This window comes from Heptranchias perlo, chromosome 2, assembly GCF_035084215.1.
Source record: "Heptranchias perlo isolate sHepPer1 chromosome 2, sHepPer1.hap1, whole genome shotgun sequence".
In the NCBI taxonomy this organism is placed as follows: Eukaryota; Metazoa; Chordata; class Chondrichthyes; order Hexanchiformes; family Hexanchidae; genus Heptranchias; species Heptranchias perlo.
The window spans coordinates 62,854,889-62,882,380 of NC_090326.1; the positions used below are offsets into that span (position 1 = coordinate 62,854,889).

At 45.7% G+C, this 27,492-nt stretch overlaps 1 protein-coding gene across 1 annotated transcript in view; it reads left to right on the forward strand.

The window, feature by feature from the left end:
* Window positions 1–27,492, forward strand: part of LOC137333636 (A disintegrin and metalloproteinase with thrombospondin motifs 16) — a 208,233-nt gene that overhangs the window by 123,331 nt on the left and 57,410 nt on the right. Inside the window, exons 13-16 of the mRNA XM_067997884.1 lie at window positions 8,668–8,840; window positions 19,352–19,482; window positions 22,803–22,926; window positions 24,099–24,343. Coding sequence (XP_067853985.1) covers window positions 8,668–8,840; window positions 19,352–19,482; window positions 22,803–22,926; window positions 24,099–24,343 — 673 coding nt within the window. The remainder of the gene's footprint in view (window positions 1–8,667; window positions 8,841–19,351; window positions 19,483–22,802; window positions 22,927–24,098; window positions 24,344–27,492) is intronic.

The following is a 27,492-nucleotide window of genomic DNA, read 5'->3' on the forward strand; positions in this document are numbered from 1 at the left end:
AGAGACAGAATTATACATGATGCTGGTACATGTAAGCTCACAATGGTTTATTAGAGTCCTGCAGTTTTGCACGTGCTTTCTTCTAATAATGGCAATTATGGAGAGTGGGAGCATTTATGTCCCAAAGCTAAATTGTTTATTTCAATATGGGCTGGCATATTGAACCAATCTGGAGCCACCCAGTGCCAGAAATATTTCTGCTGTCCAAGTGTACAATAGTGCCCAGGCAGTATTGTGGGTTTTCAGAATCGGGTAGTTTCTGATAAGCTTACAGACTGGTCTAAAGTACTGAACCCAACTGAAATCAATGGAACTAAGGTATTTGGAGAACTCCTCCCAATAACTGCCATCACCAGTGTTGCTGAACAGAGAAGGAGATCTGAAATATTGGGTCTCAGCAAGATGACAAGTCCAACATTATTTCAGTACTGGAATAGATGTGTATGTATTCATATATTTTTTCCAGATGGAGATGGGGAGATTACTTTGAATAGAAACTACACCGCCTAGACTTCCGTTCTCCTTTAAGCTGTAATCAGAGAGGAACTGTGCTGATATTCTGTTCAGACACACACACCTATGAGTTAATTGTTTCTACTTTCCTGCTGTCTGGATAATAGTTCTTGTATTGGTTTAGTGTTATTCTCAGATGATCCATAACCTGAATTTTCTTCCCTAGACAACTTAACAAGTCGAGGAATCTCAAATGTTAAGAAATGGTTCAAAAAAAATTCTTGAAACTGCAAACCCAAGTATTTTAATTGGGCTAGACTGTAATATCTCACAGCCATGTTCCTTGAAATTGCTACGAAGTTCATTCCCTCTGGAAGACCACAACTGCTATAAACTATGGCTACTCTTTTCCAAAATCTCTGCAGTTACTCTCCCATTGAAATCTAATCATATATAAAAATTTCAAAGCTATAATTCTCACCTGTAACATTCAATAGCACCGCACAAAAAATTTTGCTGGTGGAAACTTTGATCCCACATATATTAATCTATTTTACAATAAGCTTTGAAATTAAACCAGTTTGCCAATCTAATTTGGTGTTAATTAGCGGATCCATCTGGTACATGTTGTTAATTTTGTAGCTAAGGTCGAGATCCTACAATTAACTTTTTGTTTGCAGGTCGCAGTGATCTCCACTCTGAATCATTTAGTACAATTTCGGAAATGTTAATGGCCCAGAAATTGCTGGAATAGCGCATCTTGCGGCGAACGATTTGAATTGGACTTTTTTCCTCACCCTTCAGATCGCACTATATTTGAGCCGCAGATTGCTAAAAATGGGAATTGATAATGGAGCGGCAAGGTCATCGGGGCACTTTGAGGAATGCTATTGACTATAGGAGAACTATACTTTGGTGCCGATGGTTATGTAGAGGGGATGGAACCAAAACCTAACCCAACAGCCTTTAATGAGCAGTGAAGATGTTTTGCTTTTTTAAGTTGGTGGGGGAGGGGGGGGTTGGGTAGAAAGAAGATAAAGAGATTCCTTAATCACTGCATGCTATAAGGCGAGGCTCTGCAGTCCTGTGTTAGGAACAACTTGATTTTTTTTTACCACAGTGTGCTCTTAAAATACATGGGGGAAGGGAGCTGTGCATCAATAGCCAGGTGACATCACAAAAATGTAAGTGCTTATTCAATGGATTGTGAAATTGATTGATCGTGGTAGGTTAAAGATTCTAAGCTAAATAAGACTAGTTGCAAGACAAATACATAGCAGGAGGTAAAACAGAGGACAGACCCAATCCTGCGTGATTGTTTTCCCTGGCTCGTATACGTGCCTGAGAAGGAATGCACCTGTCCACACCTGTGTAATTGATTACTGTTACAGGCCCTAATGGTCATGTATTGAACTTTTGTGGGACAAATATCACTGGGGCAAGAGCACACTCTATGGTGTTTCTGTAGAGAGATGTTTTTGTTGTAAAATAAAATGCTGAAGCCCTTTGCTTGGAAATTTGGTTTTAATTGGAATGCAATCACTTTTTTAAAAATCAGATTATACATAATATAATTTAAAATATAAATTTAGGACTGTGGATTTTCTTCCTTTTGATTCTGGACTCCCATTTCCAGTTCCTTTTTAAAAAAAAATTAGACATACCAGAATGTGTCAATAGTTCATAAATTAATAATTGTCTTTTTTTAAAAAAAAAGCATTATTCTGGACCTACTGGTTTGAAATGTTGATTCTTTTATGGTTTCTGGTTTTAGATTTAAATTAATAGAACAAGATTTAAACAACTCTTTCCCCCACCAAATAAAATTATGAAATCAGATGTTTGTTTTGAAAATACAAATAAAACAGAAAAATAAGGAAATTGTTTTTTAAAAATCTCAGTTCCTGGTATTCCTAGGATTCATGTGTTAAATTTGTAATAAAAGTGCTTTCTTTAAAATAAAAATGTTACTTAGCTCAATAATGATATAGAGGAGACATTTGGGGAGAAATTAGTTTGGGCCCGTTTCCAAAGTAGGCAGCATACTACAACCGCACGTCAGAAGCCGGAGACCTGAGGTTCACCCAAAATTGGGCCACTTCCATTGGCAATTTGCAGAGGCAATTGCAGCATCCAATTTAGGTTGCCTGCCTCGACAGGGGCAGTCCTCAGCTAAGTCCTGGGAGCTAGGTGGGGGGGGGGGGGGGTGGGGAGGAGAGTTGGAGGGGGGGTGTGGGGGGTGAAGAAGGCACAGTGCCCGCTCTGCTCAGCGTGGAAGAATTTTGAGGAGGGATCTTCAAACAGGTGATAGGCTTGTTTAAGGCGGTCAGTGGGAAAACACCTGAAAATTGTTCAAGGCCAATATGGTGTCTGACGTATTTCAGGAGTATTTGGGGCGAAGGGCACAGCCCTGAAAAATTGGTCATTGTTGCCCCCATTTTCTGCCCAGAAAATGAGCACAAGGACCCATTTTTACTTCATTTATTGTATGTTAAGTAACACTGAAATTGATTAATATGGGATAACACAGCAATTTTCTTTGTTGCTTGCTTGCATCCGATTTTAATCTAATTTAAACTTGTATAAATGCACCCTTAGATATTCCTGTATTTGTTTGTCTGGGGCTCACTAGAACAGCTTTGTGTTGCATTTTCACACAGTACATCTCAGCAACAAATGCAATTTTTCTAAATTTGAAGAGAGTTGTGTCGCTCAAGCAGAGGAATGCTGAACTTGATGACCAACAACATATGTGAGCAGGACAGGTTTCTGGAAGACCTGTTTCAGAAAGTGGTCACCCCACAGATAGAGAGAAATAATAAAACAGAGGAAAGGAAATGGGTGACCATCTGCTGGAGAGAAGGAGAAGACAGGCTGAAACAGTAGAGGAAAACCTTGGATTGAAAATTAGCCAAACCAGCAAAGGCAAAGGGTAGTTTTGAATGCAGCTACGCTGACATATCAGGGGGTTGCCACAGGGATCAGTGCTGCAGCCACTGTTGTTTGCCACAGCAACTTGCATTTATATAGTGCATTTAATGTAGAAAAAAAATCCCAACAGTCTTCATAAAGGTGTAAGGAAAAAATGGACACCGAGGCAAAGAAGGAAATATTAGAAAGGGTGACCAAAATCTTGGTTATAGAGATGGCTTTTAAGGAAGGTCTTAAAGGAGTAGTGGGAGATGGAAAGGTAGAGAGGTTTAGGGAGGGAAATCCAGACCATGAGACCTAGGTGGCTGAAAGCATGACTGCCAATGATGGGACAAAGGAATGGAAGATACACATAAGGCCAGAGTCAGGGGAAATTTGGGTGGGGTATAGGGCTGGACGAGATTACAGAGATAAGGAGATAAGGCCATGAAAGGATTTAAATACAAAGTTGTGAACTTTAAATTTGAGGCATTGGGGACCAGGAGTCAATATAGGTCAACGGAGGATACGAGTTATGGGTGAGTAATGTTACAGATTTGGAAATAGGCCATCTTTGTGATGGAGAGGATATGGGGATAGAAACTCAGCCCAGGGTTGAATAGAAGGCAAGGCTGACAAACAGTCTGGTTCAGCCTGAGACGGTAGCTGGGGAGGGGGATGAAATCAATGGCAAGGATACAGAGTTTGCGGTGGGAACTGAAGACAATGACTTTGGTCTTACCGATGTTTAACTGGAGGATATTGCGGCTCATCCAAAACTGGATGTTGGACAAGCAGTCTGACAGTACAGAGGCAGTGTAGAGGCGTCGAGATAGTTAGCCGAGAGGTAGAGCTGAGTGGCATCAGCACGGATGTAAAAGTTGACCCTATGTCTATGGATGGTGCCGCCAAGAGATGAGTAAGAGGAGGATGCCAAGGATGGGGAACTCCAGAGGTAATGGTGTAGGGGTAGGAAGAGAAGTCATTGCTGGACATGCTCTGGATACAATCGGATAGGCAATTGTGGAACCAAGGGAGGGCAGACCCGTTGAACTGAACAACGGAGGAAAGCCTTTGAAGGAGGATGGTGTGGTTGATCATGTCAAAGGCTGAAAAGCAGCCTAGGACGGATAATGCACAACAGTCACAGTTACAGAGCATGTAATTTTGGTTAGGGTTGTTTCGGTGCTGTGGCAGAGATGGAAACCTGACTGGAGAGATTCGAAGAAGGAGTTTCAGAATAGATGGGTATGTATTTGGGAGGCGACAACACATTCAAGGACTTTGGAGATAAAAGGGAGATTGCAGATGGGGCTCTAGTTTGCAAGGACTGAGGAGTATATGGTGTGTGTTTTTTGAGGAGGAAGTGAATATGGTGGCATTGAAAGGGAGGGGGACAGTACCTTAGGAGAGGGAACCATTTACAATGTCACCTTGCATAGCAATCAGGAAAGGAAATTGGGTGGATGGGAATGGGTTCAAAAGATGAATCTCATGGACAAGATGAGCTCCGAAAGGTCATGAGGGGAGATGGGAGAGAAAGTAGAGAGGGGCAGGGGGTGCGGGAGAGTCAGGGCTGGGCAGGGAGGAGCCTTGGGTAAGGTTTGACTTGGTGGAGAAGGGGAGGTAGAGAAGGAGCAGCAAAGGCAGCTAAATGGAGGGTGGTGGAATGGACTGCCCAGGGAGGTAGTGGAGACAGACGGTGTAGTTTCATTTAACGGAGAACTGGATAGATATTTGGGGGGTGGATAGGGTTGTCAACTCTCGTACTCCTGGAGGATTTAACACGTGCCATCTGACCACGTACCATCTGAAAACGTGATGTCCAATCATGTGACACATGCCTGCAGTTTGCAAATATTACTGCATTTACCTTTTAAAGGTTGGGTCCCGTGTAGCTGAGTGTCTTTGCTCGTGGTTTTGTGCTAACTGTTGTCACGCGACAAGTTCTGAGAACCGGAAAGGCGTGCACAAGCAGATGAAGAAAGTGTACAGGTGCAAATCATAAGCACAAAGCTTTACTTTTCTCCCAGATCGCTAGCAGCAGTGACATAATGGCTTTAAGGACAGTTAATTTGAAAGATATTACACCAGTAAACAAATTGTAAACTGATAATGCCTGTGGTCTAAAATTTGAGTCATTTGAGGGGCAAATAAATTTGCTTACGTGCGCTTGGGCAAACTGTAATCAATTGAAAGAAAATGATCTGATCAGATTTCATGCTGACTAAATGAGTAATCATTCATGAAGAGCAGAAATATATAAATTATTTTTACATTTTTCAAGCCCTCCTGTTTCCCTTGGGACTCATGCAGCCATCCAGGCGCTTATGCAGTAAAGGGACACTCGCTTTGCTTGGTTCGCGAGGCCGGTGATGTCAGTGCGTGTAGGTCAGCGCGAGGCCGGTGATGTCAGTGTGTGTAGGTCAGCGCGAGGCCAGTGATGTCAGTGTGTGTACGTCAGCGCGAGGTCGGTGATGTCAGTGTGTGTAGGTCAGTGCGAGACCAGTGATGTCAGTGTGTGTAGGTCAGTGCGAGACCAGTGATGTCAGTGTGTGTAGGTCAGCGCGAGGCCGGTGATGTCAGTGTGTGTAGGTCAGTGCGAGACCAGTGATGTCAGTGTGTGTAGGTCAACACGAGGCCGGTGATGTCAGTGTGTGTAGGTCAACACGAGGCCGGTGATGTCAGTGTGTGTAGGTCAGCGCGAGGCCGTGATGTCAGTGCGTGTAGGTCAGCGCGAGGCCGGTGATGTCAGTGTGTGTAGGTCAGCGCGAGGCCGGTGATGTCAGTGTGTGTAGGTCAGCGCGAGGCTAGTGATGTCAGTGTGTGTAGGTCAGCGCGAGGCTAGTGATGTCAGTGCGTGTAGGTCAGCGCGAGGCCGGTGATGTCAGTGCGTGTAGGTCAGCGCGAGGCCGTGACGTCAGTGCATGTAGGTCAGCGCGAGGTCGGTGATGTCAGTGCGTGTAGGTCAGCGCGAGGCCATGATGTCAGTGCGTGTAGGGCAGCGCGAGGCCGGTGATGTCAGTGCGTGTAGGTCAGCGCGAGGCTAGTGATGTCAGTGCGAGGCCGTGATGTCAGTGTGTGTAGGTCAGCGCGAGGCCGGTGATGTCAATGTGTGTAGGTCAGCGCGAGGCCGGTGATGTCAGTGCGATGCCGTGATGTCAGTGTGTGTAGGTCAGCGCGAGGCCGGTGATGTCAGTGTGTGTAGGTCAGCGCGAGGCCGGTGATGTCAATGTGTGTAGGTCAGCGCGAGGCCGGTGATGTCAGTGTGTGTAGGGCAGTGCGAGGCCGGTGATGTCAGTGTGTGTAGGTCAACACGAGGCCGGTGATGTCAATGTGTGTAGGTCAGCGCGAGGCCGGTGATGTCAGTGTGTGTAGGTCAGCGCGAGGCCGGTGATGTCAATGTGTGTAGGTCAGCGCGAGGCCGGTGATGTCAGTGTGTGTAGGGCAGTGCGAGGCCGGTGATGTCAGTGTGTGTAGGTCAGCGCGAGGCCAGTGATGTCAGTGTGTGTAGGTCAGCGCGAGGCCGGTGATGTCAGTGTGTGTAGGTCAGCGCGAGGCCGGTGATGTCAGTGTGTGTAGGTCAGTGCGAGACCAGTGATGTCAGTGTGTGTAGGTCAACACGAGGCCGGTGATGTCAGTGTGTGTAGGTCAACACGAGGCCGGTGATGTCAGTGTGTGTAGGTCAGCGCGAGGCCGTGATGTCAGTGCGTGTAGGTCAGCGCGAGGCCGGTGATGTCAGTGCGTGTAGGTCAGCGCGAGGCCGGTGATGTCAGTGTGTGTAGGTCAGCGCGAGGCTAGTGATGTCAGTGTGTGTAGGTCAGCGCGAGGCTAGTGATGTCAGTGCGTGTAGGTCAGCGCGAGGCCGGTGATGTCAGTGCGTGTAGGTCAGCGCGAGGCCGTGACGTCAGTGCGTGTAGGTCAGCGCGAGGTCGGTGATGTCAGTGCGTGTAGGTCAGCGCGAGGCCATGATGTCAGTGCGTGTGGGGCAGCGCGAGGCCGGTGATGTCAGTGCGTGTAGGTCAGCGCGAGGCTAGTGATGTCAGTGCGAGGCCGTGATGTCAGTGTGTGTAGGTCAGCGCGAGGCCGGTGATGTCAATGTGTGTAGGTCAGCGCGAGGCCGGTGATGTCAGTGCGAGGCCGTGATGTCAGTGTGTGTAGGTCAGCGCGAGGCCGGTGATGTCAGTGTGTGTAGGTCAGCGCGAGGCCGGTGATGTCAATGTGTGTAGGTCAGCGCGAGGCCGGTGATGTCAGTGTGTGTAGGGCAGTGCGAGGCCGGTGATGTCAGTGTGTGTAGGTCAGGGCGAGGCCGGTGATGTCAGTGTGTGTAGGGCAGCGCGAGGCCGGTGATGTCAGTGCGTGTAGGTCAGCACGAGGCCGGTGATGTCAGTGTGTGTAGGTCAACACGAGGCCGGTGATGTCAGTGCGTGTAGGTCAGCGCGAGGCCGGTGATGTCAGTGTGTGTAGGTCAACACGAGGCCGGTGATGTCAGTGCGTGTAGGTCAGCGCGAGGCCGGTGATGTCAGTGCGTGTAGGTCAGCGCGAGGCCGGTGATGTCAGTGCGTGTAGGTCAGCGCGAGGCCGGTGATGTCAGTGCGTGTAGGTCAGCGCGAGGCCGGTGATGTCTGCATATAGGTCACCGTGATGCTGCAGTGGGTGTTGTGAAAGAAATGGCTTTTGTGGAATGGGGAGTTCTCCTCCCAGCATCCATAGCGGCAGAGAAACCGCGAGATCCCCAGGGTTGAATGGTGTACATGTGCATTCGATCACAATGCTGAAAGTGACAGGCCTGAGTGAATTTAGGGACAGGAATGAAGCAGACTGCGAGGGGATACAATGCTAATACCGACTCTGTTTAGTTGAGTGATAGGTCCAGATACAGTAGGTCACCAGGTGAGCTATGCTGACTTTGTAGGTTTTCCTCCCAGGTTGCTTGCAGCAGTGCACGGGAGAGCAATCCTTAATTCTGGGAGACTCCCAGACTGTCCAGGAGGGTTGGCAATCCTCAGGGTGGGTAATTGAGAGTTATTAATGCTTATGACATGCCAATTGATCTTTTCTGTTTCAGTATTTTCCAAAGTTCAAAATATCCTTGTACATTGCAATTTATTCAATAAAAATGGCCTTTCTTGAACTTACCCCATCTATACCATTTAATATTTCATACAGTAAGATGACATCCCGCCTTAATCTCCCCCTGTGTACACAGTTTGCCTTTTAGTGCCTATTTCTTGATCATAATGTTAGCTCTGATGCCGTGTGGTTCATTACATTAGTGAAAGAATGCATTTTTTTTTTCAATAGGCCCCAGTATGGAGGAAAATTCTGTGATGGATCTCCTCGTATGTACAAGCTTTGCAATAATCAAAATTGCCCTAAAAATAGCATTGATTTCAGATCGCAGCAGTGTGCAGAATACAACAGCAAGCCATTCCGAGGCTGGTACTACAACTGGAAGCCATATATTCACGTTGAGGGTAAATATTTTTTCTTAAAGAAAGCTACTCACATTGCTTTGCAAATCATTAACAATGTTAATATTGTTTTGTTAATACAAAAAATTACTTCTGATTTCAAAATGAGAATTTTTAAATTTCTTGTATGCTTACAATAATAACAAATTGCATTTGTATAGCATCTTTAACATAATAAAATGTCCCAAGCAACTTCACTTATGAGAGAGCGGACCAAGTGGTGGTACAAGAATCAGAAGAATTGGCAAAAACACTATCAAAAGTTACATTTTGAGGAAACTTTTAATAGCAGTGGGAGAATAGCAGGAAAAAGAGGTTTAAGGAGGAAATTACAGATCGTAGGACTTGGATGGCTATCAGACACAGAGTAAAGAACACTAGTACAGGGGGATGTAATAAGGGCAGAATTGGAGGACTGTAGGGAATAGCCTGGGATGGAAGGCTGAAAAACTTTGCAAATGTAAGTTGTGGCAAGGCATGGAAGGATTTGTAAATGAGAGCAACCATTTTGAATTTGATACCTTGGAAGACAGGGACCCAATGAAGGTTGATCAGCATAGTGGTTATAGGCAAGTAGGACTCGGTGTTGGATAGGATGCAGGTGGCAGAGTTTTTGGACATGTTGGAGTTTGTGTAGAGAGCAGCTTGGGAAACTGGTGAGGAACCTGTTGAAGAAGATAAGTCTTGACATTACAAAAGTGTGGATAAGAGTTTTAGTAGCAGCGTGAGTGAGGTAGAGCAAAGGTTGACAATGAACGTATATGGACCTAGAAATTGGATCATGCTGCGCCCGTTTTACAGGCCCAAAACGGACAACATAGGGTCCAATATGGTGGGTAGTGGGCAGCCACTTGTGCCAGAAGTGCGCCGCCCGCCATATTGGTAAAGGCTCCCCCATAAGCGTTCAGGGAGCGGACCTGAAACAGACGTTAGGCCCTTTGCATCTACAAATAGGGGGCCTGTTTGCGATGCACTTTGCAAAATTCAGTTGTGCGTGATCACAGCATGCACTGTGCATGCTGCAGTCAGTTTCGTCAGGCACGTAGCAGCCAAACCAGTCTTTTTTAAAGGGACCGCTGAGGCTGCCATCAGAAAGATAAGTTTGAATATTTTTACTTACCGTATTGTGGAGCCAGGAGGAGCAGGAGGACTTCAATGGAACATAAAATCGGACGGGGTCTAAATCGGGTGACCAACTCAAACCTGCCCCATAATCACCGGGCAGGTTAGATCCAAATCGGGCTATGGTGTTTGAAGCTCAACTTTGGGTCAAACAGAATACCAAAGTTGCGCATCATCTGGTTGAACCTGAGTCAGCAGTTGGGAGCAAGGGTATGAGGGTTTCTGCAGGAGCTGAATAAGACTGCTTCAGTATACCTGAAATTCAAGTGGGGAAAGTTTTGGCTTCTCCACGACTTAAGTCTGACAACGCAAACGTGGTCTTGGAATCGAGGGTGGTGGTGGAGAGTTAGAACTAGATATTGTTAGGAAATGTGGAAAATGACCCCTTGTCTGCAACTAAGGGCCCCAAAATTCCTCGGGTCACAATCTGGACAGTTGCACCAGGATATCATACCTCACAGTGCCCCCCAGCACTATCCCCGCCCTCACTTGGGGGGATGTTGCTGAGGACTGTTCATGCCCCAGCCCTGGCCATACCCCCTGGGTAAAGGGGCTGATCTGTCCAAAGACTCATATTCTTCACGGGTTCAGGCCACTTGCCTCACTTAATTGGGCATATCATATACTGGGTCCCGTGTAGCCTGAGGAACGGGAATTCCTGGTGTGGGAAGTGGGAATTCCTAGTGTAGGGAGTGGGAATTCCTTGGATAGGGAGCAGGAATTCCTGGTGCAGCAAGTCCTCACCCCAGCTCTGCCCCCAGACATCATATGGCTTGTAAGGTGTGAATGGAGGTTCCGCCCCTGACAAGGCAATTGGAATCTCCCGAGAACGGCAGATCTTGGCCGTTTCCTTGGATGTTTCACTGGTCTTCTGCAGGAAAATCTCTAAAGAAATGTCTGGACTATTGTCTCCAAGAGGCAGCATGCAAACGATGAAGTGGATAGAGCCTTGAGGTGCTCCAGCGATGGCTGCATGGTGGGAGGAGAAATAATTTGTGGAGTTGTGATGACTCCATTGGAATAAGTAGGAGTGAAACCCTGCACAATGAGTCCCACAAAGGTTAACCTCAGAGGACATACAGTGGAGGAAGTGGAAGTTGTCCACTGAGTCAAATACTGCGGAGAGGTGGAGGACAGGGAGGGGTAGAGCACCACAATTATGGAGGATATTATTAGTGACTTTGATTTGGGTAGTCTCAGTGCAGAATCCAGATTGTAAAGATTTGCAGAGGATATTTTGGAAGAGATGAACATAGAATTGGGTAGTAACAATGGGGGGAATTTTAACCCCCCAGGATGGGTGGGAGAGGGGCGGGGGGGGGTTAAAATTTCAAAAACCGGAAACCCAAACCCAACCCACCTCCAATGTGCTCACTTCCGGTTTTAACAGAGGCGGGTTAGGGAGTGGAGGACTAACTTGCTCTCTGGAGGTGGGTCTGGAATTTAAATATTTTAATCCTCAAATTTTACCAGAGTTTTAAATTTAATGGCTGCGGGAGAGGTTTCCCAGGGCTCAGGAAACTCGGCGGCTGAAGGGACGTGGGAACGGCCGGATCCAGCAGGTCAGGAAGAGCAGGATTGCTTCCCCCCGGCCCCCCAGGCAAGCTTGCTTCCCTCCCTGTGATCGGACCTCCCATGTTCCGCTGCCCCCACCCCCTCCTCTGCGATCCGATGCCCCAGCTCCCGCTATTCCCCCAGACCCACGATCTCTCCCCCAGCCTCCACGATCTTTCCCTCCCTCCCTCTCCGCACCACTCCCCGGCTGTGGCCTACCAGCACAGGCCTCCCCACCTGGCAGCCAGCCAGCCTCTCGATCTGGCCAGCTGCCGGCCGGAAAATGCAGGAAAAAAATTAAATAAGGTCCTGCCGTTAAATTCGGCAAGATCTCCCCATTAGCTGCATTTCCGAGTTTCCCAGCCACTGTGACCCACCCACCGATTCGCTCCCTACCTCCCCGTAAATATCAGGGCCAATGTGTTCATGGAAATTGGAGAGGAGAGATGGTAATTGGAAAGAACCAAAGGGTCAACAGTGGGTTTTCTGAAGTAGGACAATGACAGTTTTGAAGTGGAGAGAAATATTGCCCCAGTGAAATGAGCCATTTATGACGTCGGCAAGCATTGGGACACAATGAGATAGTACAGGGTACATTCTCTTATGTTACTTTTAATATGACAATAGTTAGGATTTATCTTTAAAAATATTTGTTGAACAACCAAATGACCGTTACCAGTAGGTTTTCAAAACCAGACTCTCAAGTCTCTTACGGGTGAGCATAGTTGCACTTGCAGTGATCTGAGGAGCAGTCTGTGATTTTAACATATACTTTATCAGCTGAAGGAAACTGCTGAAAGCAAGAGGCCTCATGGGAATGGAGAAAAAATAGTTTGTTCTTTTCATTTTAAAAGTTTGCATAGTGTAAATGACTTTTTAAGGCTGCTGTTATATTACAACTTGCATATTGATATGAAGCAGTTTTGGATGCACGTCAACCTGCCAGTATAACATACGATCATCCGAATTAAAAACGGGAGTAGGCCATTCGGCCCCTCGAGTCTGCTCTGCCATTTGATAAGATCGTGGCTGATCTGATTGTGAACTCAACCCTACTTTCCTGGCTACCTACTATACCTTTAACTCAGCCTTAAAAATATTCAGTGACCCTGCCTCCACCGCCCTCTGAGAGAAAAAATTTCTCCTCACCTCCGTCTTAAATGAGAGACCCCTTATTTTTAAACTGTGTCCCCCAGCTCTAGTGTCTCCCACAAGGGGAAACATCCTCTCAGCATCTACCCCTTCAAGTCCCCTCAGGATCTTATATGTTTCAATAAGATCACCTCTCATTCTTCTAGACTCCAGTGTATACAGGCCCAACTTGTCCAAACCTTTCCTCATAAGATAACCCTCATCCCAGGAATCAGTCAAGCGAACCTTCTCTGAACTGCCTCTAAAGCAATTTCTTGAATAAGGAGACTAAAACTTCATACAGTAGTCTAGATTTGGTCTCACCAATGCTCTGTACAACTGTAGTAAAACATCTCTACTTTTCCATTCTCCTTGCAATAAATGACAACATTCCATTTGCCTTCCTAATCACTTGCTGTACCTGAATATTGACCTTTTGTGATTCATGTACTAGGACACCCAGATTCCCTCTGTACCTCAGAGTTCTGCAATCTCTCTCCATTTAAATAATATACTGCTTTTCTATTCCTCCTGCCAAAGTGGACAAGTTCACATTTTCCCACATTACACTCCATCTGCCAAATTTTTGCCCACTCACTTAACCTATCTATATCCAATTGCAGACTCCTTATGTCCTCCTCACAACTTTCTTTCCTACCTACCTTTGTGTAATCAGCAAATTTAGCAACCATACATTCGGTCCCTTCATCCAAGTCATTGATATAGATTGTAAATAGGTGAGGCCCCAGCAATAATCCCTGTGGCACTCCACTCGTTACATCTTGCCAACCTGAAAATGACCCATTTATACCTACTCTCTGTTTCCTGTTAGCTAACCAATCCTTTATCCGTGCTAATATGTTACCCCCGACACCATGAGCTCTTATCTTGTGTAGGAGCCTTTGATGTGGCACCTTGTCAAATGCCTTCTGGAAATCCAAGTACACCACATCCACAGGATCCCCTTTATCCACGTTGCTTGTTACTTCCTCACAGAACTCTAATAAATTAGTCAAACATGATTTCCCTTTCACAAAGCTGTGTTGATTCTGCCTGATTGCATTGAGATTTTCTAAGTGCCCTGTTATAACCTCCTTAATAACAGATCCTAGCATTTTCCCTATGACAGATGTTAAGCTAACTGGCCTGTAGTTTCCTGCTTTCTGTCTCCCTCCTTTCTTGAATTGAGGAGTTACATTTGCTATTTTCCAATCTGATGGGACCCTTCCAGAATCCAGGGAATTTTGGAAAATTAATACCAATGCATCTACTAGCCACTTCTTTTAAGACCCTAGGATGAAGTCCGTCAGGACCTGGGGACTTGTCAGCTTTTAGTTCTATTAATTTTTTTAGAACCCTTTCCCTGGTGATTGTAAATGTTTAAGTTCCTCCCTCCCTTTCACCTCTTGATTCACAATTATTTCTGGCATGTTATTTGTATCCTCTACAGTGAAGACGGATGCAAAATATCTGTTCAATTCATCTGCCATTTCCTTATTCTCCATTATTAATTCCCCAGACTCACTCTCTAGAGGACCAACGCTCACTTTACTTACTCTTTCCCTTTTTAGATACTTGTAGAAAATCTTACTATCTGTTTTTATATTTCTAGCTAGCTTTCTCTCGTACTCTAATTTCTCCCTCCTTATTATTCTTTTAGTCATTCCTTGCTGTTTTTTATATTCGGTCCAATCTTCTGACCTGCCACTAATCTTCACTGAATTGTATGCTTTTTCTTTCAATCTTTAACTTCCATAGCTAGCCATGGATGGTACGTCCTTCCCCTAGAGTCTTTCTTTCTCACTGGAAAGTACCTTTGCTGAGCGTCATGAAATATCTCATTAAGTGTCTGCCACTGCATCTCTACTGACCTATCCCTTAACCGAATTTCCCAGTTCACTTTTAGCCAGCTCTGTCTTCATGCCATATTTAAGTTTAAAACACTAGTCTTAGACTTACTCTTCTCTCCCTCAAACTGAATGTGAAATTCAATCATATTGTGATCACTGCTACCTAGAGGCTACTTTACAATGAGGTCATTAATTAATCCTGTCTCATTACACATTTCCAGATCTAGAATAGCCTGGTCTCTGAATGGCTCTAGAACGTGCTGCTCTAAGAAACTGTCCCGAAAGCACTCTATGAATTCATCTTTCAGGCTACCTTTGCCAATCAGATTCTTCCAATCTATATGTAGATTAAAATCAACCATGATTATCGCTCTTCCTTTCTCGCAAGCCCCCATTATTTCTTCCTGTATATCCTGTCCTACAGTGTGGTTACTGTTAGGGGGCCTATAAACTACTCCCACAAGTGACTCCTTGCCTTTACGATTTCTTATCTCCACCCAAACTGATTCTACATCTTGGTCTTTAGAACTAATGTAATTTCTCTCTATTATACTCACGTCATCCTTAATTAACAGAGCTACCCCTCCACTTTTTCCTAGCTTCCTGTCCTTCCGAAATGTCAAATACCCTTAAATATTCAGGTTCCAGCCTTTGTCACCTTGAAGCTATGTCTCTGTAATGGCTATCAGATCGTACATATTTATTTGCTACATGCATTCAGATACAAAACCTTTAGCGCTGTCTTTTTACTATTTTTGCAACCCCTTGCCTTATCTGCTGGCGCACTCTTAAGTTTGCATGCTCTGTCCCTTCATGCCACTGTCTGATTATCATTTCCCTTATTGCTATCTTGCTCTCTTGCATTGTCTTCTTTCTTTAATTTATCACATCTTCCCTTACTTGGGGGTTGATTTTCGCACCTCCGAGCGGCTGCGTTCGTGGCGGGGGGCCTACGAAAATCGGGGATTCCCGGGGCGGGTCTGGAGCCCGGCTCCAACCCGCCCACTTCCGGGTTTCCCAGTGACGTGCTGACATGCGCGTGCAGCCCCCGCATGTGGGACTCCCGCTGGCAATTAAAGCCGGCGGGGTGCCACTTAAAGCAATCATTATGGTATTTCAGGTCGTTTAGAGACCTGATTAACATGACATTTTAGGAGGGATGGGATTTTGCAATGAACTGGGACTGTTTCCCATACAGGGGGAAACACTCCCGGTTCAAATGGACGTGTTGCAGCCATCAGCCTGTGGCAGCTGCAAAGGTCCATTTGACAGGTCGCGGGGGGGGAAACCCTCACTCATTGCAGGAAGCCACTCTGTCACTTTGGGCAAAGTTAGGCCTCCACCACCCTCTTCCTAACAACTAAATTCACCAACTTGCACACTTAACCCGGTGTCCAGACACATTTACCTACCTTTCGGACCCCCTCATACGTACATCTTCCGGAAAGGGGCCGCCGTAGCTGCAGTCATGACCTCCTCGGAGGACGAACAACATCACCAGCCTTGCCGGCCATGCTGTCCACCTCTGACACGTGGAGCTCCACAACACAGTGCTGTGACACATCCACCTGCACAGCAGGAGGGAGGGCAACGGCAGAGAGAGATGCTTCGCAGAAGGCACTACCCTCGCCACAGGGTCCACAGACCGAGGCTCAGCTTCCTGGACCTCTCTGAGCAGCAGTGCACATGGAGGCTCAGAATCACTCGACATGTAGTCGTCGACATCTGCAGCCTCCTTCATGCCGAGCTGCTCCCGGCTGGCCCGAGCACCATCTTTTTACCTGTCGCCTTCAAAGTCACCACTGCCCTCAACAACTTCTCCTCCGCATCCTTCCAGGGTGCCACCGGGGACATCGCCGATGACTCTCAGTCGCCTGCACAAAAGAGCCCTGCAAATACACCTACACCCACTCTGCAGTGACACAATGGGTGGCATCAGTTGTGGGTCTTCATTGTGATCCTCAGGAAAGGGCATTATTGCAAAAATCAGAGAAGATTTGCAAAGACGTGGCAGTAGTGCTAACAATAAAATATGTGAGTTGGTCAGAAATTAAATATAAGTAAAAACCATGACAAACCCTCAAACACCCTTGTGCATCCCCTTCATGCTCACGACACGTTTGCCTTACGCTTCCTACTGCACATATGTGATGCATGCCCTGTGGCTGCAGCACAGGTAGTGGCAGGTTGAGTGAGGCTGACTGTGAAAGAGATGCACGAGAGGGTGAGTATAAGATAGAGCCATGAGATTGTATGAGGATTGGGTTGAGTGGTAGTGGCGGGATGAGTACTGGCGAGATGAGTAAGTGCAGGTAAGATGAGGATGAGTTTTGAGTGGGTGTGAGGAGTGATGTGACAGAGTAGTGTTGGCAGTGCAGAAGGAGATGTGGGGTGGGGGCAGTGATGTGGCAGACGGAGTGTAGGGGAATGAGTAAGTATACTCACTTCGGCTGACCTACTTAGGTCATTGAAGCGCCTCCTGCACTGTATGCAGGTGGACGATATGTTGGTGGTGCAGGTGACCTCCTCTGCCACCTCGAGCCAGGCCTTCTTGGTGGCAGAGGCAGGCCGCTTCCTCCCGCCTGCCAGGGAGAAGATCTCTGTCCTCCCCCTCCTCCTCATCCCCCTCATCCCATCCAATAATACCTGGAGTGAGGCATCATTAAACCTGGGAGCCTTCCCCCTGGGCTGCTCCATGCTGTAATCTTTCCTATTTCCTGCAGCATCAGTCAGTGGAGGACTGCCCCTTTAAATAGGGCTCCTCCAGCTGACAGACTATGCTGCGCATGTGCAGTCCGCCCGCTGCGCAGCTTTCCAGCGCGAAACCCAGAAGCACAGGTCAGTGGTTCCAATTAGCCTGCACACTGATTTCACCGGGCGCATTACCCACGCGCCCAGTCGACCCCCCACTGCGAACCCGCTGCCCTACTAATATCGGGCCCTTGATCCCTCGCCCCCACTATTTAGTTTAAAGCCCTCTCTACCGCCCTAGTTATATGATTCGCCGGAACACTGGCCCCAGCACAGTTCAGATGAAGCCCGTCCCAACGGTACAGCTCCCACTTTCCCCAGTACTGGTGCCAGTGCCCCATGAATCAAAATCCATTTCTCCCACACCAATCTTTGAGACATGAATTTAACTCTCTAATCTTATTTACCCTATGCCAACTTGCTCGTGGCTCAGGTAATAATCCAGAGATTATTACCTTTGAGGTTCTGCTTTTTAATTTAGCCCCTAACTGCTCATGCTTCCCTAAGCAGAAGTCTTTGGATATAAGTTTGGTTTCAGTTAGTAAAAAACTTACAGTATTGCCCAAGTTGCTAAGAAACTGCCCATTTGACAATAATTGCATGTGATCAAGGCCAAACCGGAGGCTTAACTCAGAGGGTCAGGTTGGTGATCTGACTCCTGAGTGTGCAGAGGTGTGAGGTCACCTCCAATAGATAGTCTTCCACCACTTGCATTTTGCACTGGGTACAGTGTAACTCCAACTGGTGCCCAGCCGAGTTTTAAAAGTGCCCAGTCTGTTGGACATCCTGGGAACTTTTTAAACTTAACATGTAATATTTTTAATATTAGTACGAAGTGAACACTCCCACTAGCTGTCTCATAGCATTAAAAATAAGCCATCTGCTTAACAGAGCTTTATGCATGCAGTCAAATACATATGCAGAGTGTTTTTCATGGGTGGATAGAGTGCAACTTGCAGCAAGGTGCAGCCTGCAGTATGACTTGGGTCTGACAACTGCACTTTGCATTGCAGGGAAACCAGTATCTATAATTTAACATCAGCCTGCTGTATGCTGGCAGGAAGTACTCTGGTTGCATCAGCCTCCGGTTTGGCCCTGATCACATGCAATTATTGTCAAATGGGCAGTTTCTTAGCAATTTAGGCAATACTGTAAGTTTTTTACTAACTGAAACCAAACTTATATCCAAAGACTTTTGCTTTAACCATTCTCTGTAGGTTTGAGTACTTTTTGTAGCTTTTAAATTGATCATCAAAGAACTTTGTAATCTTAATACTTAATTTTTGGTGAATTCCTACGCTCATCAATATGAGGGGCATTGGTGTTGGGAAATAGAATTTTTTTTTATTTTTGGTACCCATGCCTATTTAGTATCTGCAGCTCGCCAGTCAGATTCAAATGAGGCCCAGGACTCAAAACCACGACCACCTCTTTGCTGCAGGAACGTGTGGCTGGCCTCGCACGCTCCACCGGTAAGCCGCCCAAAGTCAAAATCTACCCCCATAATAAGTTAAAACCCCTTCTAACCTGCCTAACGAAATGCTTTAATCCCAACCTTATTACACTCTCTATTGCAACAGCGAGAATTGTTTTCAATTTCCTAAGCAGCCTCTTAATGAGATTGCCAATTGTGGGCAGTTTTGTGCAATGAATCATGCCTACTGAAAACTATGCTGAGGCTGTCAAAGCTTATTTCATATAAGACTCTGTCAAAAGAGAGAGGAAACATTGGCCTCACTAGTCTGTTCTCAATTCAAAACCAGATCCCAGAGCTAAAAGAACAGGATGACAATCAACTCCAGTGATAATAGCTACAATCCAAATTTCAGAATCTACAACATCTGCTTGTGGTGTATTCCTTTAAATCAATTTATTCTGAATACTTAGAGCCTTAACGAACAGGTTGGCACAAATCACTTGTATGGTCCAACAATAGGGTCATTGTTTCTTTAAAGGATAAATAGCACATTATGTCTTGCACATTTTAAGCTTGTGCTTGCATTGCATTTAAGTATTATCCTTCTTACAGTGTGTTTAAGGTCGTCTCTGTACATTTATTCCCACTGTGGCACTAAATCTAATCATTTACCCTTTTGTCCTTTACAGACCATGATCTTTGCAAACTCTACTGTGCGGCAGAGGATTTTGACTTCTTTTTTGCTCTTTCAAGTAAAGTCAAGGATGGAACACCATGCTCTGAGGAAAGAGCTGATGTGTGCATAGATGGTGTATGTGAGGTAAAATGGCTTGGTTATGATTATCTCTCTCTCCCCACCCCCACAACCACAGACTATATAAATGTACGGAGTCGTACAACACCAGGTTATAGTCCAACAGCATCTCCAGATCACAGATTATATAGATTCATACTACTGTAAAGTCTAGTGCACTTCTTCCAGTTTTTAAGTCATAAAAAATCTGTGCAACAATACAGCTGAAGACTGTTCAATAAATGTGGTTTTGTTATAATTTCCTTCCTTTCAAAGTGCAGGAAGTCAATGTAAGGCATATGCAACCTCAATTTTAAAATAAATAAAAAAAAATGTGGCTTATTATGCTGCTGGTACTCCACTCCAAAATAATTATAAAATATGACGGGGCCGTAAATCCTTCTGATGCCCTGTTACCATAATTCTGGTGGGAACATGCCAAAAGGGCTAGAAATTAGGCCAGGGCCTGGATATGCTGGTTCCCAGCCTAATGTCAGAATTTCCGTTTCTACGATCACCCGTTAGAAGGCCATTGGTGCCGGAGAGGGTGGAGCCAGGAGCAGTGACTACCAACACTAGGAGAGGGTGGAGCCAGGAGCAGTGACTACCAACACTAGGAGAGGGTGGAGCCAGGAGCAGTGACTACCAACACTCGGAGAGGGTGGAGCCAGGAGCAGTGACTACCAACACTCGGAGAGGGTGGAGCCAGGAGCAGTGACTACCAACACTCGGAGAGGGTGGAGCCAGGAGCAGTGACTACCAACACTAGGAGAGGGTGGAGCCAGGAGCAGTGACTACCAACACTAGGAGAGGGTGGAGCCAGGAGCAGTGACTACCAACACTAGGAGAGGGTGGAGCCAGGAGCAGTGACTACCAACACTCGGAGAGGGTGGAGCCAGGAGCAGTGACTACCAACACTAGGAGAGGGTGGAGCCAGGAGCAGTGACTACCAACACTAGGAGAGGGTGGAGCCAGGAGCAGTGACTACCAACACTAGGAGAGGGTGGAGCCAGGAGCAGTGACTACCAACACTAGGAGAGGGTGGAGCCAGGAGCAGTGACTACCAACACTAGGAGAGGGTGGAGCCAGGAGCAGTGACTACCAACACTCGGAGAGGGTGGAGCCAGGAGCAGTGACTACCAACACTAGGAGAGGGTGGAGCCAGGAGCAGTGACTACCAACACTAGGAGAGGGTGGAGCCAGGAGCAGTGACTACCAACACTAGGAGAGGGTGGAGCCAGGAGCAGTGACTACCAACACTAGGAGAGGGTGGAGCCAGGAGCAGTGACTACCAACACTAGGAGAGGGTGGAGCCAGGAGCAGTGACTACCAACACTAGGAGAGGGTGGAGCCAGGAGCAGTGACTACCAACACTAGGAGAGGAACCTGACATTTCATCAGCAATTTACCAGGCCGCCTAAGGGCACATGTGGGTCTCACCTGTGGGTCCAGCCCAAGATTGTGGCTTGGATACCCAAAGAACAGGCAAATTTCTTTTATATTATTTAAATGCAGCCCGATTACAAAGGGGGCTGCTGGGGACAATCTATAATTCTTTCCGAGGGTCAGCGATCCCTTATATTTACCCCCTTATCAGCCAACATCGTGCTGCAGTTTGTGGCCTCTTTGCCAGGTGGGCAGTCTGGTGGCCTGAATGCCTGCCAGTGGTAGGCAAATTAAAAGACCCCACCGACCCTGCCAATTTTGGTGGGGTCATCGGCAGAAGTCCTCGTCGGACACATCCTGGCATTTACACTAGGGTGCAACCCCCATGGAATTTTGGCCACATGATGTTTGGTTCCAAAACAAGGAAGAAACTCCTAATAGAATGCTAAGGCCTAAACTATGTAAATGCACACTTATAGTTAGGATTGTATTTGTTCCAAAAGATTATTCCAATTCATTATGAGGCACTTGCACAAGAAGTCATTAATAATCAGCATATTATAGTAACTTGCATTCTCAATGAGCAGTGCAGTACCAGAAATAGCCTGCTGGAGATAACTACCTGAGTGGGAGGATGGAATTGCAAAATGTTCTTTAAACAATTAATTAATCAGCACTTGCTGGATGATGTAGTATACTAAGGGGAAGCTGTGTCTTGCCCGTTGGTATCACAGTGCAATGCTTTTGACACTTTGGGCTGGAATTTGTTATGTGGTCCCGCTCGATTTGAGGTGGGGTAGCAGAGGAAATCAGGCAAAACTAAATAGCAAGGCCTACTGGTGCCCTTTTACCACCTTCCCTCTCCCTCCCCCCAGCACAATCAGCTCCATTTCTTTCCCCCTGGAACCACTGCCAACAACCCTTGACTCACTCACCACATGTAAATGCCAGCAGGGAAGCAAGGCCTGGTTCCATCCCATATCCCACCCACTCGCCATCACTCTTTGGGTCCGCCTGGTGAAAGATGGCCGTAGACCTGAGGCAGTGGCAGTAATGCCCCTGATGTCTGTAACTGGAGGAAATGGGCTTGGTAGAGGCCTCCTCTCCCTCCATTTCAGCTCGCATGCACCTACCTTTATAGGCTTCTATTTCAACCAAAGCCTACAAAATTGGAAGTTCACTTCTTCTTCGGAGCTGTTCTGTCGCTTTAATGTTCCCTGCTACCCGATCAGGTGCTGCAGTGGTGGTCCAATTGTCGCACTCCCTGATTCTCTTTGTTGACAGTGGTGGTCTTCATCTTGGCGGAGAGAATCTTGCCAGAAGCCCACCCTACGAGCTAGGTGACCGCTGGATCTAGCCCTTTCTGTGCTCCTGGTGGCCGCCAGGGTCTATGTTCCTGCTGCAATTGTCTGCATGCTGTGGTTTTGTCAACTACAATTGCTTTTTAAATTAACTACTCATTAGAGATTCCTGCACTTGTGGTGATGGCACGGTGTTCAAGCTGTCTCCCATTTGATAGAGTTGTTTACCTAAGCCTGTCAGTTCTCTAGATGGAAGAAGCAGTCAAAACTACACCATTAATAAAGAAGTAAGCCCTCTGACTGCCAGTATAACCTTACAAAATCCTCATGGAACAATCACTGTTAAATTGCTCCATTAGTGATTAGGACTGTAAAAGAGTGAAGATTGATTACTCTATTGGAGCTCCCTAACAGTAACTGAGACATTCCACTGTTACTAAGTTCACAGTACAATGCTCAACAAGAACTGTTTTATAATGTTTTCTCACAATTTTTAAATAGATTCATGCAAATTGTGTTCACAGTGATAAATAGAAACCATTCAGAGGCGCCCTGCCATTTGTGTAATCTAGTCAAAATTATGTGTAATTACACAGCATTATACTTGGTAATGGTCTGTAATATCTTTTTGATGTGTTTTTATTTGTTTCCACCCCTCAGGCAGTTGGATGTGACCGTGTACTGGGTTCTAACGCTGTGCCAGATGCATGTGGGGTCTGCAAAGGAAACAATTCAACTTGTAAAATCTACAAAGGCCAATACAGCAAACAGCACTATGTCAACCGTACGTTTTGATCCGTGTAATGTATTGAGCCTTTCATTGTTTTACTCGTGATGCCCATTTAATCAATAGAACAGGAGGATCCAAGCTTTTTGGCTCCATAAGCCCCTTGGGCATACGCTACATAAAATGTAAATCCATGCTCCTGTTAATTTGTTTAATTCTTACCTGGGGTTCCCAACATATCTAGGTGTTCTGATTTGGATATATCCACCAATTTGGTAAGAGCACTGAAGCAGCCGTGTGCAGGCCGCTGCCCTCCAGGCCCACAAAATTCACACAGGACAAACCAGTGAGAGAGAAATATAAACACAAGTAATATAAACACAAGTAAAATTGAGTTGCCTGGAAGTCAGCCCGATTGCCAGGTCTCAAGGGCTGCAAATGGCACACAGGCCATAGTTTACAGCCCTGTTATAGAGACACCTAAAATGATAAGTACTTTATGTACTTGGGTTTATTATACATGGAATTCTCTTCTCCCTGCCTGAAGATGCTGACTCATGCTGGGTACACCTCCATGGCCATTAGCCACCCAATAATGCTTACCCAAATGGCCATTTAACATGAACAACATTACAGCTAAACCTGATGTATCCTCAACTAAAATCTATACATGCATACTTTCCAACAAGAGTCACTGGATAGCAATCAGGAACAGAAACCGAGTATATCAATTCTTTCCTGCCTAGCTGGAGGGGGTGCTGAAACCATTAGCAGCGTCGCTATTGCCTCCCTGGCCGGTATCATTTAACTCAAGACCAACCGGCTTTTAAATTTGAGGGGGACCTTTGCGAGGCTTCGCTCATCGTGAGCACAGATTGGAGAATAGGACACAGAGCTTCATGACAGTCCCAATTTACCCAGCCAATAAAATTCATCACCATAAAATCGGAAACAGTGCAAATTTGGCATGCAGACTCCCTGCTGGATTCCCCAATCTGCACTCCTGCCAAGTGAAGCTGCCCACCAGGAGCAGAACCTCACAACATTTACCATCTAGTTTCTTTGGCTCAGTACTAGTCTGAAAGGATGTGTTTATGGGAGTCTGAACACAGGACCTGCAATTCTATTTTTTTGTACATTTTGATATAGACCTGAAAAAGTTTTAAAATAAGGAATTACTATTGTTAAAAGTGTATCTTTTTAATTGAACTTTCCTTTTTCTCCACCAGAATACTACACAGTAGTTACTATTCCCGCTGGGGCACGTAGCATTCGTGTCTATGAACTAAACATCTCCACCGCTTACATTGCCATTAAAAACCAACAGCAGAAATACTATCTCAACGGCCATTGGACATTGAATTGGCCTGGTCGGCACAGGTTTTCCGGCACAGTGTTTGACTATAAAAGGCCATACAATCGACAGGAAAGCCTTTCTGCCACAGGCCCTACTAATGAAACATTAGTGATAGAGGTATGTTTGTCCATTCTTGGCATTTCTGCATTTCTTGGATTGTGGTCATCCAAGCATTGATTAACACTCAATGTGCAAAATACAGTTTCATTAGTTAGACTGCTAGCTGGCACAGCTGGTGAGGCAGTCAGGGAAGGGAAAGTCCAAAATTGTCAGTAGTAAGCGGCTACTATCCGCTGAACATCAGCAATACTGTGGATAGGGTTACACGAAGAGCGAATAAGTCAAAGGTATGGAGAAGGAACAGAGGGGGAGAAGGACAGAGCCCTAGAGAATCCCTGAGTTGATGGTGCAGAGTAATTTGAGAAGAAATGTGATAACCATGATGATAACTTTGGTGGGAGACAAGACAGGATAGGTACAGTCAGAAATTTCTTTAATGGTGCTTTATGCTCCAATTTCCTGCCCCGCTTTCCAGCCAGTGGTGAGCCTGCATCAGGTGTGTACCTGGGTCATGCAAGTTCAAGGGCGTCTCTTTCTTCACAGGTGTAGTGCACCTCAGGTAAACTATACCCATCAGGCTGTCAGCAGGGGAGGGCAGGCAGAGAAAGATCCATATGGTAATCACCTTGGCCAAGTTTGATCCCGCCCTCACTTGATAGTGAATTTCATAACAGGAATTACTGAGTGACGATCAGAGACAAAATCCCTGGCTAACATTTTCCCTCACACTCTACGCCAGGAACGCTTTAGCACAGCAACTGATACCTCATTAAGATCAGCACAGATCACAGACCAAGCACTGAATTACTTCACTGAGCCATTAGCGTAGTCCATACTAAATATTTTATTTCTGCGTTATATATCATGGGTTTGACCCTGAAGGAAGTACATTAGTGAGCCTCATAAATTTTCATCGATCAAATTCCAGTCCTATACATTGCCTTTATCAAGTGGAAGCTTCTTTCCTCAAAGTTACTAAGCTAAACCCAGGACTTCTCCTTATACCTTCCCAGCTGGGATAAAAGGCTATCCAGGGATGAATGTAATCCAGCTATACCATGCCACACATCATTCTCTAGATGGGCCACCACCTTGCTGCAGGTACCTTTTGGATTGATACCTGTCCTTTTTTTTTCTGGCTTTGAACTCTAATCTTTATGTCCTGAGGTCATCCCATTCTTGGGATAGATATATATTTTTCAGTAACTGAAAGTTAGTTGCATAAACCCATTCAGACTTAATTTTTGTCCCCTCTGTTTTTTGACTTTCATACTTAAAAGCTTTTGGGTTTTTTTCTTAGCAATTTTCCTCCCTCCCCGCCTGTCCTGAAGATGCTTACTCATACAGTTCCCTGAGCTGTTAGCTGGTCCAAGTGGTCATTATTCATTTACAAATCTTAACATTAAGTGTGGGCAAAATATTTGATAATGGGGTCAATACTGCTGAAGCCAAGGCTGTCCTCCCATGTACTCCTGCAAGGCTGGCTGCATAGGAATCAGGAGCAGAACTTCTTGACAATTTCTTCTCCCTAATCCGGAGGTGCAAATGTCACTAACAGTACCCTCCACCCTCACTTTAGCTGAGATTACCTTACTCAGTACAGACCAATGGGGTGAAAATGGGCGGCCGATTCGTAATCGCCTATTCTGCGCTGCTGCCAAAGACCAATTTCACCCTCCAGGAATTAAATTTGGAAGCTTCCTGTCCATATGGCTCAGCTACTCATTGGATGCCGAGCCATGGGGGTGGGGGTTGGCCTCATCACTTCGTTTCCCCCTTCCCCCTCCCTGCCAACCTCTATGGTCTTCCCACGTGACAAGAAATAGGAAAAAATAGGCTTTACAGATCGTGAAGAGTAAAGAAGAGGAAAGTAAACAATGTGAAAGCAAGAGAAAAGAAGAGGAGGGGCAGGAAGAGAGAGGGAAACATAAATGAAGGAGGAGGAAAGAAGTGAATGAGAAAAAGAAGATTGAAATAGAACTGAAAAAAGAGAGAAGTGGAAATAGAGGCAGAGAAACCAAAGTGAAAGAGAGCAAAACACAAGCAAAGGAAGAGAGAAAAAGAAAGGAGAAGAAAGAGGAAGGGAAAGGGAAAGATGAGATATGGAGGAAGGGAAGTGAAGGAGGGGAGAAAGAGAGAGACAAAAAGAATGAGAGAGAGAAGTCTTTCTTTTGCAGACTTACTAGCACCACTGTCTTTAGCTACATGCCTAAGAACCTTATGGTGGGCTCAGCTTGAAGAAGTTAGAAATGGTAAGAACCAGTCTGGAAAAAATTGAGAACTACTGCCGTAATGAATAAAGTGTTCTGTTCCAGGGTTGCTCATAATATAGCTCAGGGGCCACTTCCTCCTTCCCTCTCACTTGTGGCTTTCTGTAGTGTTGTTGGTCCTCGTGCCTGTGAACCAGTGTTGGGGCATGCATGCAAGTGTATCAAAGAGGCAGTTTAAAACAAAATAAAAGACAAGCTTAAAAAAAATTAAGTTTGCGGAGCTGCTTTATGATAGTTCCGTGATGGTGGCACTTGAGCAAATCAGGGTTGAGGATTGTGACACAAAAAAATTAGTGAGCTCCTCATCTGATGAGTTCCAATATAAATTTGTGGTAGTTGGAATCACTGTTGAAGCAGTACTATTGTATGGTACCAATTGATTTTTGGTGTGGAAACCTGTGAAATAATCTTCATATCTATTTCTAACTGTTCCAAACCACAAGATTAATGAGCCAGAAACAATTTCTTCATTAATCCTAGATACTTCTCCAAGTTCCAGCTGAGTAGTTTCCACATGGGGGTGTTGTCAAATCTGAACAGACAGTGAAAGTGCTGCATTGTTATAAACTGATTAGTGCAATTTGATTCAAATCTTACGTGGTGGTCCTATGACTGCACAGCTTAATTAGGGAAACATCTAATTGACCGTTTCAAATGCCTGCATTGTCATTAGCACACTAGATTTGAAAATTAAACAATGAGTGTTGCTTGAGGATGGATGGGTGTAACAGTGAAGTACGATTTAACCTAATAGTGTTTGGAGCACCTTAACTCCATACAGAACTGAAAGATTATAATCAAGATAATATTGTACTTGATTGAAAACATGCCAGGCTTGTAGGGTCCCCTGAGAGCAAAGGATGTGGAATATGGAAAGTAATGGTAGATTGCCAAGAGCTATCATAATGCAGCGGTCTCAGTAACACATAATGTGAT